This window comes from Moschus berezovskii, chromosome 23 (genome assembly GCF_049115385.1).
Source record: "Moschus berezovskii isolate FMDL1 chromosome 23, NW_MosBer_1.0, whole genome shotgun sequence".
NCBI classification, from domain to species: Eukaryota; Metazoa; Chordata; class Mammalia; order Artiodactyla; family Moschidae; genus Moschus; species Moschus berezovskii.
Genome location: NC_142482.1, coordinates 36,148,178 through 36,162,019, shown reverse-complemented (window position 1 = coordinate 36,162,019; position 13,842 = coordinate 36,148,178). Strand labels below are relative to the sequence as shown.

Below are 13,842 nucleotides of genomic sequence, written 5' to 3'. Positions count from 1 at the left end.
TATATTAAACATTTTCAAAGCTACTTTCCATTCTTCCCTCTCCTTTACCTCTCACAACAACTCTGTGAAGTAGGAACCACTGGGATTGTTACTTTCATCTCAGAGATGATGAAACTGGGGCCTGGAAGAGGAGGTAACTAATATTCATTCCATCCTCTTCAAGGGCTTATGATGCACCTGGGCTTTCTGCTATTTTACATACACATAGCTGGTGTTTACCTGTGGCAGAAAGACAGACACAAGATACTCCTTCCAGGTTTCGGGAATGTTCTTCTTCAGCTTTAATTTTCTCTGGTTATCTAAGTGGGACTTTGTTACTTTTGACTCCCTTTGTAGTAATTTTGATAGGGGGAAAATAACCTGCTTCTTCCCCAGTTTGTTATTTGCCGTTAGTATTTTTATGTAATTTTCTGATTTCTATAATGACAAAATTACAGATATATTCTTTGTGGTTTCTGCTTTTGATTTTCTGGTTAGAAAGTTCTCACCTATCCAAAGACTATATAAAAGTTTATCTGTTTGTTTCCTGGTACATTTTTATTTTTTTCACATTAGCATCTTTAACCCAAAGTCAGAAGACAGTGGCCTGTGGGCTAAATCTGGCCCATTACCTATTTTTGCAAACAAAATTTTGTTGAAGCTCAGCCGTGCCCATGTGTTTATGGCTGCTTCTTGATTCTGTGGCAGAGCTGACTAGTTGCAACAGACAAACTGGCCTGCAGACCAAAATCTGTTGTTTGGCTCTGAATAGAAAATGTTTGTCAGTCCCTTCTTTAGTTCATCTAGAATTTATTTTGATATAGTGGATAAGTTCATTATCTAATTTCCTTCCAAATGGCTAGTCTATTTTCTCAACACTATAGATTCAACAATGCAATCATGCTATTCTGAAAAAAGGCCTCCAAATATGTTCATACCCCAATTCCTGGAACTCATGAAGGTTTGGCAACAGAAACTTTGCAGGTGTGATTAAGTAAAAGATTTTAAAATGGGGATATTATCCTGGATAATTGATGTGGGCCCAAGTAAATCACACTGGTCCTTATCAAAGGGATACAGGAGGAGTCAGAGGAGAAGGAGATGTAATGGTGGAAGCAGAGAGAGGAGTGAGTGTTTGAAGATGAAGGAGGGGCCACAAGCCAAGGGATATAGGTGGCCACTGGAAGTCAAAAAGGACAAGGAAACAGATTTTCCTCTCAGAGCCTTCAGAAGGAAATAGCTCTGCTTGAATTTTTAACTCAGTGAATCCAGTTTCAGAATTCTAACATCTAGACTCATGAAACAATACATTTGAATTATTTTTTTTGACATTAATTTTGTGGTTAATTTGTTAAAGCATTAGGAAACTAATGCTTTCCTTTATCATACACTAATTTCTTATTTGATACAGATACAAACAACTGTCCTTTATAAATAAAGAGCTTTTAACAACAAATTTAAGTTCTGGTGTTGGGTGTGAATAGACATATCAGTACAGTTAATGCAAATGACCAACATGAATTCCTGTGGGGAGTGCTTGGGTGTGTTCATAGTGCTGTGTTCACAGGGGAGAGAGATTATTCTTTATTTTTTTTTGAGTTTTCTCCTACCTTCACCTCATTAGTAATCACAGAAATGCAAAATAAAGTAAAAGTGATTTTTTTTTCCTTAACAATCAATTTGGTCGATATTAAAAAGAAGTAGTAGAATGTCTGAGGGATGGGCATTCGTATATACTGCTAGTGTGTGTAGAGCATGTGCAGTCTTCTGTGAGACAATTTGGTAATAAAATCAAACAGCTTAAAACTAGGCATTTGCCTTGATATGGCAATGTCACTTTTAGGAATTTAAAGTAGTGAAATGATCATGAGTATGCCTAAAAATTATGCTCAAGTATGGTCACATCTGCACTGTTTATAAAAGGGAAATATTGAGAAAAAGCTGAATATGAAAAAATAATGGATTAGTATTTAAAATAGACATTTAAAAAGTGATATACTATGATATTATCATGATATTACACAGTATATAATACAGATGAAAGATGCTCCTACTCTATTAAGTGAGAAAATTTAGCAAAATGGTACATACAGAATTATAGAATTTTTGTTTATACATATATGAAATGTCCACATACAAATATAGGGGAAGGATAGAAAGGTATATATTAATCTGTTGTAGTAATCGGTGATGAATGCCTTTATTGTCATCTTTTGTTTCTCTGTATTTTTATGCTAAACATTATACATTTATTGCTTTTCTAAAAGAAACGATGTCGTTAAAAATTAGCTCTTTCTTCACTGTTACTCCATTCCATAGCATAATCCATAGCGATGATTGTCAAAACAATTGTCTAGAAATACATCTGGGTTTTTATATATATAATCTATTTGACCATGAATAGAAGTGGGTGTTAAAGATAAGTGCAGAAGCCTTTATCTCTGACCAATGGATCTTGCCCCTCTAACTAAGAACTTTCCACACTATTCTGTGGGGTCTAGGAGGCTCATTTGTTGAACTGACCTGAAATCCTCACAGGAGCTGGGAACAGTGCTCTAGATATTTCCACTTACCTTACGTTATATGATTTCCTCGGTATTTTGAACTTTATCCTTTGATTCTTCTCAGTCACTTTTAAATCGTAGCACCAACAGTAAAGCTCAGATTGGTTAACAACAAAAGTTAGCCTTTCTTTCATGCCTCTAGAAAAGGCCTTCAATCAGAGTAGGGCTTGTTGCACCATCCAGATAACCTTGGTTAGCCTTAATCTAAACCTTTCTGCCAAAAGAATGGCAGAATTCTTAGCACTGGGGACAGATGTAGTCCCAGGTCTTGTTCATTGCAGTGCAGAAATGTTTGCTGATCAGCTGTCCATTGGTCTGCATCTATACAGGATGGCTTAGCCAGTGCCACTGGAGATTACAGCAAGGCTGCAGAAGGCTTGCACTGCACACACAGATTCAAGCTTGTACAGCATTCCCCTGCCAGGGTTTGCCTTCATCCAAGGGAGAAATCACAGCAAATGTTTCTCAAGGGCAAGGAGAAATGTACGTGCAAAATGCCTCATTCCATCTCTTTGGTCTGCCAGATAGTCTTAATGCTAATGTCACAGTCTTAAATAAAAGGGATCTCCTCTAATTCACAAATAGTTTGATTTCAAAGAATTTTCTTCTAAGTTGGTTGTTTGCAATTTGGAATGCATTTGTTCAAAGTTGGTTGAGATTAACATATACACATTACTATATGTAAAATAGGTAATCAACAAGGACCTACTGTATAGCACAGGGAACTCCACTCACTATTTTGTAATAACCTTTAAAAGAAAATAATCTGAATACGAATATGTATATATGTATAACTGAGTCACTGTGCTATACACCTGAAACTCACACAATATTGTAAATCAACTTTACTCCAGTTTTAAAAAGTGCTGATAAGCCTTGTGGTTAATGACCCTTCTCGGGTGGGTCCTGCTCACCTCTCCAGGACCCACTGCCCCTCCTCAGGTCCCCTTCCCTGCCATGCACCTGCATTCCGGCCTTGCCTCTTCTATGGCGGTTATTTGAAAGTGTCATGTTAGCCCTTGCCACTGTACACACTGCCGCCTTTGCCTGGAGGGCTCTGCCCATTTTGTTCTCTGCTCAACTGTGGCTTATCCTTCAAGACCCAGCTCTGTTATCACGTTTTCTGGGAACCATTCCTGGAAACAACCCCCTCCTTTGTGAGTGAGGTGCTCCATATCTCTTCATTGGTGGACCTTGAGTGTCCTTCTGTCTTAGCACTGACCAGAGTACATTCACGACGTTTTGTCTATTTCCTGTACTGTTTATGGACGCTGTAAGACAGTGACTCTGTTCCCTTTATGTCTTTCTTCCCAGCGCTTCACAGATGTTCATCTACACCAAAGAAAAATAGCATTCATTGTTTTGCTGTAGATAATGGTGAAGCTGCATACAGAAATAGGGAAAATAATTTGCATATATTTGAGAAAAACATTTCTAGTCCTTTTGTGAGTTTCTTTAAGTTTCTATTATGTTGTGAACATGATTTTCATGAAATGATTCTTTCCTCCCTCCCTCCTCTTTTCTCTCCCGTTCTTTTTCTCTCTTTTTCTCCCTCCTCACCCACTCTCTCACTGATTTGGAAAGGTCTTGGCAGTTATTCACTTGGAATAAATTGAAAGATTGAAGTCCTGCAAAACAAACAGAATATAATTAGTGATTTTAAAGTGTGTTAACCCACAACGATGATTTTCTTTCTTTCCATGCCCATTTGGCAGGATGCTTCTCTGGGCCGGTGTAATTATGGATGAATGTGCTGAAGTGCTTGAACAATAATTTGTAGGAAATACAATTTTGAGTAGAAGTCATTAGTGGGAATAAATGAATAAGTTGTTGGTTAACAGGTCAATGTTGAAAGCCCAAATAGGTTAAACATTGTATTAACTTATGAGTCAAGAGAATAATCTTTTTTCTGTAAGCATATACATAAAATTATTGAACTTTTTAAACTGTATTTTTATATATTTTTTGATTTGTGGTAAGAAAGGAAGAGGGCCACCTGACCTGAAGAAGGAACTCATCTCAAAATTCTGTAATGACCTATATGGGAAAATAATCTAAAAAAGAGTGCATATGTGTATGTGTACATGTGTGCAAAATTGCCTCAGTTGTGCCTGACTCTTTGTGACCCTATGGACTGTAACCTGACAGGCTCCTCTGTCCATGGGATTCTCCAGGCAAGAATACTGGAGTGGGTTGCCATGCCTTCCTCCAGGGGATCTTCTTGATCCAGGGATCAAAACTGCATCTCCTGTGTTTTCTGCATCAGCAGGTGGGTTCTTTACCACTAGTGCCACCTGGGAAGCCATGTATACTAATTCGTTTTATTGTACAGCAGAAACTTAAAATTTTAAATCAACAATACTCCAATAAAAATTAAAATAGTAAAAAAAAATCTATCACAGAGAGTTCTGTAAGGTGAAATGACTCACATCTGAAATGTGTACGATACTGCCTTCATCAGAGAAATCAGTCAGTCTGCCTTGTACAACTTTTAAATAATATTTATACGATAAAGGATATAATATTTTGCATATCAAAGCTAATTGGATACAGTTAATATACAATTATTTCCAGAGGCTAGAATTCCATTATGTGTCCAGTTCTTTGGTTCTGGATTCAGAGGAGCCAGTTTCAGAACTTGGTGCTGATATCTCCTACTGTGTGATTTTGTCCTCAAAGTATTATTTTAACTTTTCTAATCAGTACAGTCTGTTAAAAGGACAAACAAAACAAAACCCAGAAAAGCAACAGTTCTTACTTTAGAGTAACACTGATTAGCACAGGTTGGAATTATTCTAAGTTCTCAGTAATGTTTGTGTTATTTTTCAGCTTTTTACATACTGGATATTATATATTTATCGAGGTACACTTCTGATGGAAGTTTGTAGGTGGTTGTCTGGATGGCAATAATCAAAATAGTTTAAATCCCTATGAGTTGAGTGCTAATCAGACTGTACTAGAAATTGTGACATTTGTAAAAGAGACATGATGGAGTGGCCTTGCATTCAAGGTGGGGAGAGAGATATATGTGCCTTAACAATTACAGAATAACTTGATATGAAATATGTGGTGCTAACTGTAGTTGCATCACTCCAGTTTCTCCAGGCTCCCTGAACCCTTTCAGCTTGTAGATATTTGAGTAGTGATAAAAAAGAATATTTCTGTCTGCCTTGACTCTCACAGAACCTCCAGCCCTTTGTCCCTGCCTGCTTGTTACAGGTGTTCTCATGACAAATATCATCAACTAGTCCATTTTCCTTCTATTTTGGTTTTCTTGATCATTGTCCTCCCTTCAGGAAGGTCCTGGGGCTTCCCTGCTGCCATTGCATTGGGTACCTGCCATGGAAATACTGAGCACAGGGTGCCAAGGGTGCAGGCTTTCATTGCTGCCTAAGTGGTCCAATCCCCAGGTATGGAAATGTGCTGTGTTTCACGATGGAACTAAAGGCCACTAGCGTTGTCACTTGGGGTCCCTCCTGACCATCTGATTGCTGAAACTTTGGGGTGCTTGCTTTTCCATGTTTCGGTCATGATTTTTTCCTCCTTTAGTACTTACTTATTGAACACTTATTATACTCAAGACACTGTGATAAACATGACATGTGCTACTATGACACTGCAGATATAGTATAACTTCTGCTGCCATGTTTAACAGGGGAGATGGAGAATAGCAATAATAGAGGTCAAGCCACATGTGCTAAGGGCTAGAAAGAAGAGGGAGACAGTGATATGATAGATGCTGAGTTTGACCTAGTTTGGAGGTCTCAGAGACTTCTCTGAAGGACCAGGTTGAACATCAATCTGAAAAATGAGGCAGAGTGAATTGATGAAAGAAGTCCAAGCAGAGGAGCATCAGGTACAAAGTCCATCTAGAGGGTTCCCTCAGGGTCTTTCTTCAGGTTCAGTCATGGGTCCATGAGAGAAAACCCGTGTCTGAGGCATACCCCATAGCACCTGTGTCATCCTTGCCCGTCTCTTCCTTTCATGCAAAAGAACTCAATCAAATGGCCCACAAACCAGCCAGACCTGCTTGGGCATGCCTAACCCCAGATGTACTAGTCTGGGATGCCTAGTCCCTTATCCTGTTGGCCTATAGGAGTCAGTGGGCATCAGCATGGGCTGAAACGCCTCCTGAAATCCAATGGAAGAGGTGAGGCTTGAGCTACTCTTAGAACAAGTGGGGTGAAAAAGACTGGGTACCTGGTGGAAGGGACAGAACAGGCAAAGGGGTAGAGCCAGGGATGATCTCGTTAAATGAGAAGAGACTGGACTTCCTGGAATGGAGAGTGTATTAAGGAATCAGAGATGATAAAGTGGAGTTTGCTTATGGAGACTCTTGAAGGTCCAGAAGGGAATTCGGGAATTTGTTGCTGAGATCATTGTTGTTGTGTCTGACTCTTTGCAACCCCATGGACTGCAGCACACCAGGCTCCTCAGTCCTTCACTATCTCCTGGAGTTTGCTTAAATTCATGTCCATTGAGTCAGTGATGCTATCTAGCCATCTCATCTCATCCCATCTTCTATATAGCCACCCTCTTCTCCTTTTGCCTTCAATCCTTCCCAGCCTCAGGGTCTTTTCCAGCGAGTTGGCTCTTTGCATCAGGTGGTCAAAGTATTGGAACTTCAGCCTCAGCTTCAACATCAGTCCTTCCATTGAATATTTAGGGTTGATTTCCTTTAGGATTGACTGGTTTGATCTTCTTGCTGTCCAAGTGTTTCTCAAGAGTCTTCTCCAGCACCACAGTTTTAAAGCATCAATTCTTCGGCTCTCAGTGTTCTTTATGGTCCAGCTCTCACATCTGTAGATGACTACTGGGAAAACCATAGCTTTGAGTATACAGGCCTTTGTTGCAAAGTAATGTCTCTGCTTTTTTATGTGTCATCTAGGCTTGTCATGGCTTTCTTTCCAATGAACGAGTGTCTTTTAATTTCATGGCTACAGTCACCATCAGCAGTGATTTTGGAGCCCAAAAAATAAAATCTATCCCTGCTTCCACATTTTTCCCTTCTATTTGTCATGAAGCAATGGGATTGGATGCCATGATCTTAGTGTTTTGAATGTTGAGTTTTGAGCCAGTGTTTTCACTCTCCTCTTTCATCCTCCTCAAGATCCTCTTTAGCTCCTCTTCACTTGAGGTATCTCAGTAGGCAGATACTGCAGATTAATGAACAAACAAGGGATGTAATTAAAAAAGAACAATGCACAATGGTCAGAGGATTAAAAGTTGTTCATAGAGGATCTAGCTCAGATGATTATTACATTCATTTTGACATTCTCAAGTTTGAGAATATTTGTCTGGGATAGCTCATTTGGTAAAGAATCCACCTGAAATGCAGGAGACCCTGGTTAGATTCCTGGCTCAGGAAGATCTGCTGGAGAAGGGATAGGCTATCCACTCCAGTATTCTTGAGCTTTCCTTGTGGCTCAGCTGGTAAAGAATCCACTCACAATGCAGAAGACCTGGGTTTGATCCCTGGGTTGGGAAGATCCCCTGGAGAAGGGAAAGGCTACCCATTCCAGTATTCTGGCCTGGAGAATTCCATAGACTGTATAGTTCATGGGGTTACAAAGAGTCAGACATGATTGAGAGACTTTCACTTTCAAGTTTGAGATGATGGTAATTCATCCAAATATTCATATCTGCTAGATAGCTACAGATATGAGCCTGGCACTCATCAAACACCCAGATTGATCTTTTAGTTATACACATAGAGGTGTGCTATTTTTGCAATGAGAGTGAATAAGTTATGAGATAATTTTACTGCTCTCTAGAGGTTCTGTCAACTTTTGAAAGGCCTTAAGTTTATGTTAATAGTTAAAAAATTCACTTCAAAGAATCCCTGTGATTTTTTCCATTTATTTTGACTTGCCTGTTATTTAGAAGAATGCTTAGTTGAAAAATATCTTTGTCATGTCGAATTTTGGTTCTGACACATGTAGCTGCTTGTTGATAGGTGCGTAGTAGGGTGCTCTTTGCTTATTGATTATTATGAATCATTGATCACAGTGTATAATCGTATTTTGCCATCATATTTTGTCATTGACAGACATTTTTGATGCATGGTAGAGATGTTTCTGTGTAGATTTTCAAGAACAGATCATAGAAATTCACACATATATAAATATGCATGTACACTGAAATAGACTTTATTTCATTTATTGTTCCCAAAGGTTAAAACATACAAACAGGAATAAAATTAAAATTATTTTCTTTAGACATGATTTATGTCTTAATTTTCACCTGCTCTATAATTAGAAATTTTGAACTCTGGGAATTTTTTTTAAGATAAAATTATTGCCCAAGTAAACTTCAGAAATTATATCATTAACCCAGAGACCTTTCTAAGCCTAGAACAACATTACTGGTCCAAGTGCCACCACTCTGACACATAGACAAATAAATAAAGAGGGAAGTTTAAAATAATTTGAAAATGATTTATTGTTGGCCACCTCTGTAGTTAGAGATTCAAATATTATTACTTTAGTTCAACAAGGGAGGACAGGAAGTTGCTGTGGGCTAAAGGTAAATTATGATCTATTGTGAGGGAGGAGGAACTGCGCCAAGGAGAGGAGTTGGGAGGAAGCCTTGTGTTTTCCAAGGTACTGCTTCAGAGGCTGGAAAAAAAAACCTCTGCCTTGACCCTTGTTGGAAAAGGCCAGAGTAAACTACAAGTCTGACTATCTTCTTGAATCTTTGCTGGTTAAGGAACAAAGATTTGGGGAGGATCACTGGAGCCTAAAACAAACCAAGTTATTTAGGGTCACACATTCCACTATTTTTCTGCTCTGCTTAGCCGTCCTGTCCCTAGATACACCCCATGTTAGAGTAAGAAGGGATTACGTAATACACCAAGACTTAGGTTGACCATTCTGTTGGTAATTTTTATTTTTAACTCTATTGTCACTATTTGTACAGTGAGTTGAAGTCTTAAGTTTAGAAATTCATGGTGAACTTATATCTTGGAGAACCTAATAGTCATTGGTTTTAATTTGGAAGAACAAGGTGATAAATTTCATTCTCAAAACAGTGTGATACAGGGAAGGAAGAGAGAAGACTAAAATATATTGAGGGGTTGTTATGTGGTAAAGTCCACAGTACATGTTTCATAGATATTATCTCATCAAATTGTCTTAAACCCCTAGGAGGGAAAGCTTTGCTGCTTCTGCTTTGTAACTGAGGAAACTGAAACCCACCTCTAAGTGTATTATCCAAAGGAACATAGTTAGAATATGGCAAGACTGTGATTCAGCTATAAATTTATTATGACTTCAACCCTGTGTTTTTCACCCTATACCATTCTCTGTCTTGAATTATTGTCACCATGCAACAGACAGGAAAACTAATAACCAAAAAGGTAATATAGTGATATCACCTTTGGGGATAGCACCAATGCCTATAGAACCTGAAACTTGATTTCCCAGATTCTTCTTTCACTAAAGTCTTTGGCTGAATAGCATCACATTCATATTAAGTTTTAAAAATGTCTAAAGGCAAGTTTCCCTTGGACTTGCTTTAGGTTCACTCCCAGAAGTAGTGGTCACCCATCTTCGAGCAGCTGCCAATGCCCATGACACAGTGTTGGCTCTGGAAGATGCTGTTGATTGGCATGCTGGGGATGAAGTCCTTGTCATCAGTGGGATGGGTGCTGAAGGTGCCAAGCCTAAGGAAGAGATTGTCACCGTGGAGAGTGCGCACAGTACAGACCTCCAGCTGAGGTCACCCTTGAGGTACTGCATGTCAGCTTGGCTGCATTTAGATGGAAGATGAGGTCTTAACTGTGTTGGTGACCAACACAGCTGGTCAAAAGACATTTGTTTGTCTTTCAATAATATCATTTACATTGAATCACAGTAGACGTTTTGACAAGAAAATTACAAAATATGAAATATTTGGAAGATTTAGACTTCTTAAATAAGTTTCTCTTGTAAGACACTAGAACTTTTGTCTTTTAGTAGATGGTCACTGCAATATTCAGTATAGTTCCTATTCTCACATATGTGTGCCTATTTTTCACTCTTCTATGTCTGAGTTTCTAAAGAAATAGAGTCCCAGATGGAGGGTTAGGCTAATTTAGTGGCTTACTATTTATTATAAGACTTGGAGTGTTATTTTCAGATTTCTTTTTTTTTTTTTCTTTTCAGATATTCTCACAAATCCACAGAGAATTGGGTGGCTGGAGAGCACCATGTTTTAAAGGTCATGCTGGTTCTACTCAGCAGGAGTATTACCATACAGGGAAATCTCACTGATGAGAGAGTGCAGTTCCTTGCTTCATGCCAGGGGGGCAGTGCTTCAGAAGGTAGAGAACGATTTGTTGGGAAGTCTAATGGGTGAAAAACAGTGTTCTTACTGTTCAATGATATGTAGTATGGTTGACTTCTTTCAATTAGTGTGTTCCTAATACAGTAAGTCCCCTGCAAACAAACGAGTTATCTTCTGAGAGCATGTTAGTAAGTCCAATTTGTAAGTTCAACAAAGCTGGCCTAGGTACTCAACTAACACAATCGGCTATACAGTACTGTACTGTAAAAGGTTCACAATACATTTCATATAAGTAATACATTAAAAAAGCAAGCAACCACAAAAAAATAAAGAAAACACTTTAAATCTTACAGTAAGGTGCCTTGAAAAGTACAGTAGTACAGTAAAAGAGCTGGCATATAGGGGCTGGCATCTAGTGAACAGGCAAGAGCTACTGATTGGAGGAAAGAGAGGACTTGGGAGATGGTATGCTGAAGGATCCATTAGCGCTAGGAGACGGAGGGCAAGCTGCAGTTTCACTCATGCCTGGCATTGACAGAATGCACGTTTGAATCTTTGAAAGTTTGAAACTTGAGGGTATGAATGTAGGGGACCTACTGTATTCTGTAGATTTCAGAATGCTCTTGATAAATCATCATTTCCTCTCCTGCCCTCAACCCCCTTGAGAAAGAGATAGGCAACGGTATCTGCTTGAGAAATTAATTATTTCTTTGGGGAAAAAGTATTCCTGTTATATAATAAAATCTGGAGAGTTGAATTAAATTTTCAGGTCAGAGGTTATAATGAAACTGATTCCCATCCTTCTCTACAATTCTCAGGAAAACTGCTTAATGCCAGAGTCAGAGATACAGGCAGCAAGTTCTAATGAGTTAGACTTGGAAGGCTCTTCCCTCCCCCCACCATTCCCACTTTTGGAGTTTGCTTTCTGAGTGAAACTACCACATACTTTAAGTAAGTGGTTGAAAAAGTCAATCTATCTTCGAGAAGAGTAGCAGGCACTGAATCACACTGATGTACCTATTAAACATCTATTTCAGGGATGGTTAGTTTAGTAGGTTATGTTTTGGTTTCCCAGCCTGTAGATTATGAGGCTTTCACATGTTGGGAAGACATCATTTGTCAACTTTGGTCCAGAATGGTGTGGGTGTCAAGGATGACTCCCAGGCATGAGCTCTGGATGGATGAGGAGGCTGTTTATTGAGATGGGAAGGGAAACAGGTTTGGGGGGTGGGAGGGTAGAGATCATGAGTTTAATTTTGTACATGTTGAGATGCCAAGCCAGCATGTGACTGGAGATGTCTGGAGCCTGGAAGAAATGTCAAGTCCGGAGTTAAAGATTTGAGTCATGTCTATGTATAGAGGCCTGTGGGCATAATGTTGGGGTATAGTTGGGTAAGAGGGACTTTGACCCTGCCCCCCACCCCCTAGTTATCTAGTTCACAATTGTGTCATTCTAAAAAAAAAAAGTTTTCATCCAGTAGGTTGGAATGCAGTGACTGCCAAATTTAGCATTTCTGCTAAACTGGCATCTGCAGTCAGTTACAGACTCTCTTGGTAATTCTCACACAGGTATTCTCAGATCGTATTGTGCAAAACATGGCATTTAATCATGCTTCGAGAGAGATCATGCCTCTAGGTTTGGGCCATTATAAATCTGTTGTCTCCTAATGGAAAAAAATCCCTAGTTCTACCACAACTCTTAAATATGACTAAAAAATTCCAAAAATAAAACAAAATTTATAGGCCTTCATTTAAAAAATAACTTATTATTCACCTCTTCTTTTTATGGAGCTCAAATATGGGAACAAAGTAGCCAAAAACCATAACAAGAGGCCTAGACACTGGAAAATATTATGGCTCACTGGCATACATGGTTAAAATGGTGATAAAATGTACAAATACCAAACACCTCTTTATTCACCTCTAATATGTTCATTCTCATCACTTCATGTCAAATAGATGTGGAAACAATGGAAATAGTGATAGACTTTATATTTTTAGGCTCCAAAATCACTGCAGATGGTGACTGCGGCCATGAAATTAAAAGACACTTGCTCCTTGAAAGAAAAGCTATGACCAACATTCAGTTCAATTCAGTCGCTCAGTCGTGTCCGACTCTTTGCAACCCCGTGAATCACAGCACGCCAGGCATCCCTGTCCATCACCAACTCCCGGAGTTCACTCAAACTCATGTCCATCGAGTCCGTGTTGCCATCCATCCATCTCATTCTCTGTCGTCCCCTTCTCCTCTTGCCCCCAATCCCTCCCAGCATCAGAGTCTTTTAGACAGCATATTAAAAAGCAGAGACATTACTTTGCCAACAGAGGTCCATCTAGTCAAAGCTATGGTTTTTCCAGTAGTCATGTATGGATGTGAGTAGAACTGTAAAGAAAGCTGATTGCCAAAGAGCTGATTCTTTTGAACTGTGGTGTTGGAGAAGAGTCTTGAGAGTCCCTTGGACTGCCAGAGATCCAACCAGTCCATCCTAAAGGAAATCAGTCCTGAAATTCATTGGAAGGACTGAAGCTGAAGCTTCAATTCTTTGGCCACCTGATGCAAAGAACTGACTCATTGGAAAAGACCCTGATGCTGGGAAAAATTGAAGGCAGGAGGAAAAGGGGATGACAGAGGATGAGATGTTTGGATGGACATGAGTTTGAGTAAGCTCTGGGAGTTGGTGATGGACAGGAAGCCTGCTGTGCTGCAATCCACGGGGTTGCAAAGGATTGAACATGACTGAGCGACTGAACTGAACTGATGTGCATTCTCTGAGACTGACAACAGATGACTGTTAGAATGATCCATAATTTTGAATTAGTGGCACTTCTTCATTGGTTTATTAACCTGGATAATAAAGAGTTAATTCAGGAGATGATTTCTTCTCCATCCTTAGGTTAGTTCACCCCACCAAATGTCATGTTTCCTCACTAGGGCTCTGCTGGGACTGAGGCGTTGGTGTGGGGGGCAGCTCGGTTGTTTCTCTGGAGTCCTTTTCCATTTCTTCGATGGCATCATTGCTATGTCCCCAAACCA

General features: G+C 39.3%; 1 protein-coding gene across 3 annotated transcripts in view; it reads left to right on the top strand.

The window, feature by feature from the left end:
• The window catches only part of PKHD1 (PKHD1 ciliary IPT domain containing fibrocystin/polyductin), a 448,361-nt gene that overhangs the window by 165,777 nt on the left and 268,742 nt on the right, over positions 1 to 13,842 (top strand). For all 3 annotated transcript variants that reach the window (XM_088831516.1, XM_055406831.2, XM_088831515.1), the window contains exons 37-38: positions 10,063 to 10,273; positions 10,688 to 10,845. In XM_088831516.1, the coding sequence (XP_088687642.1) occupies positions 10,063 to 10,273; positions 10,688 to 10,845 (369 nt within the window). The remainder of the gene's footprint in view (positions 1 to 10,062; positions 10,274 to 10,687; positions 10,846 to 13,842) is intronic.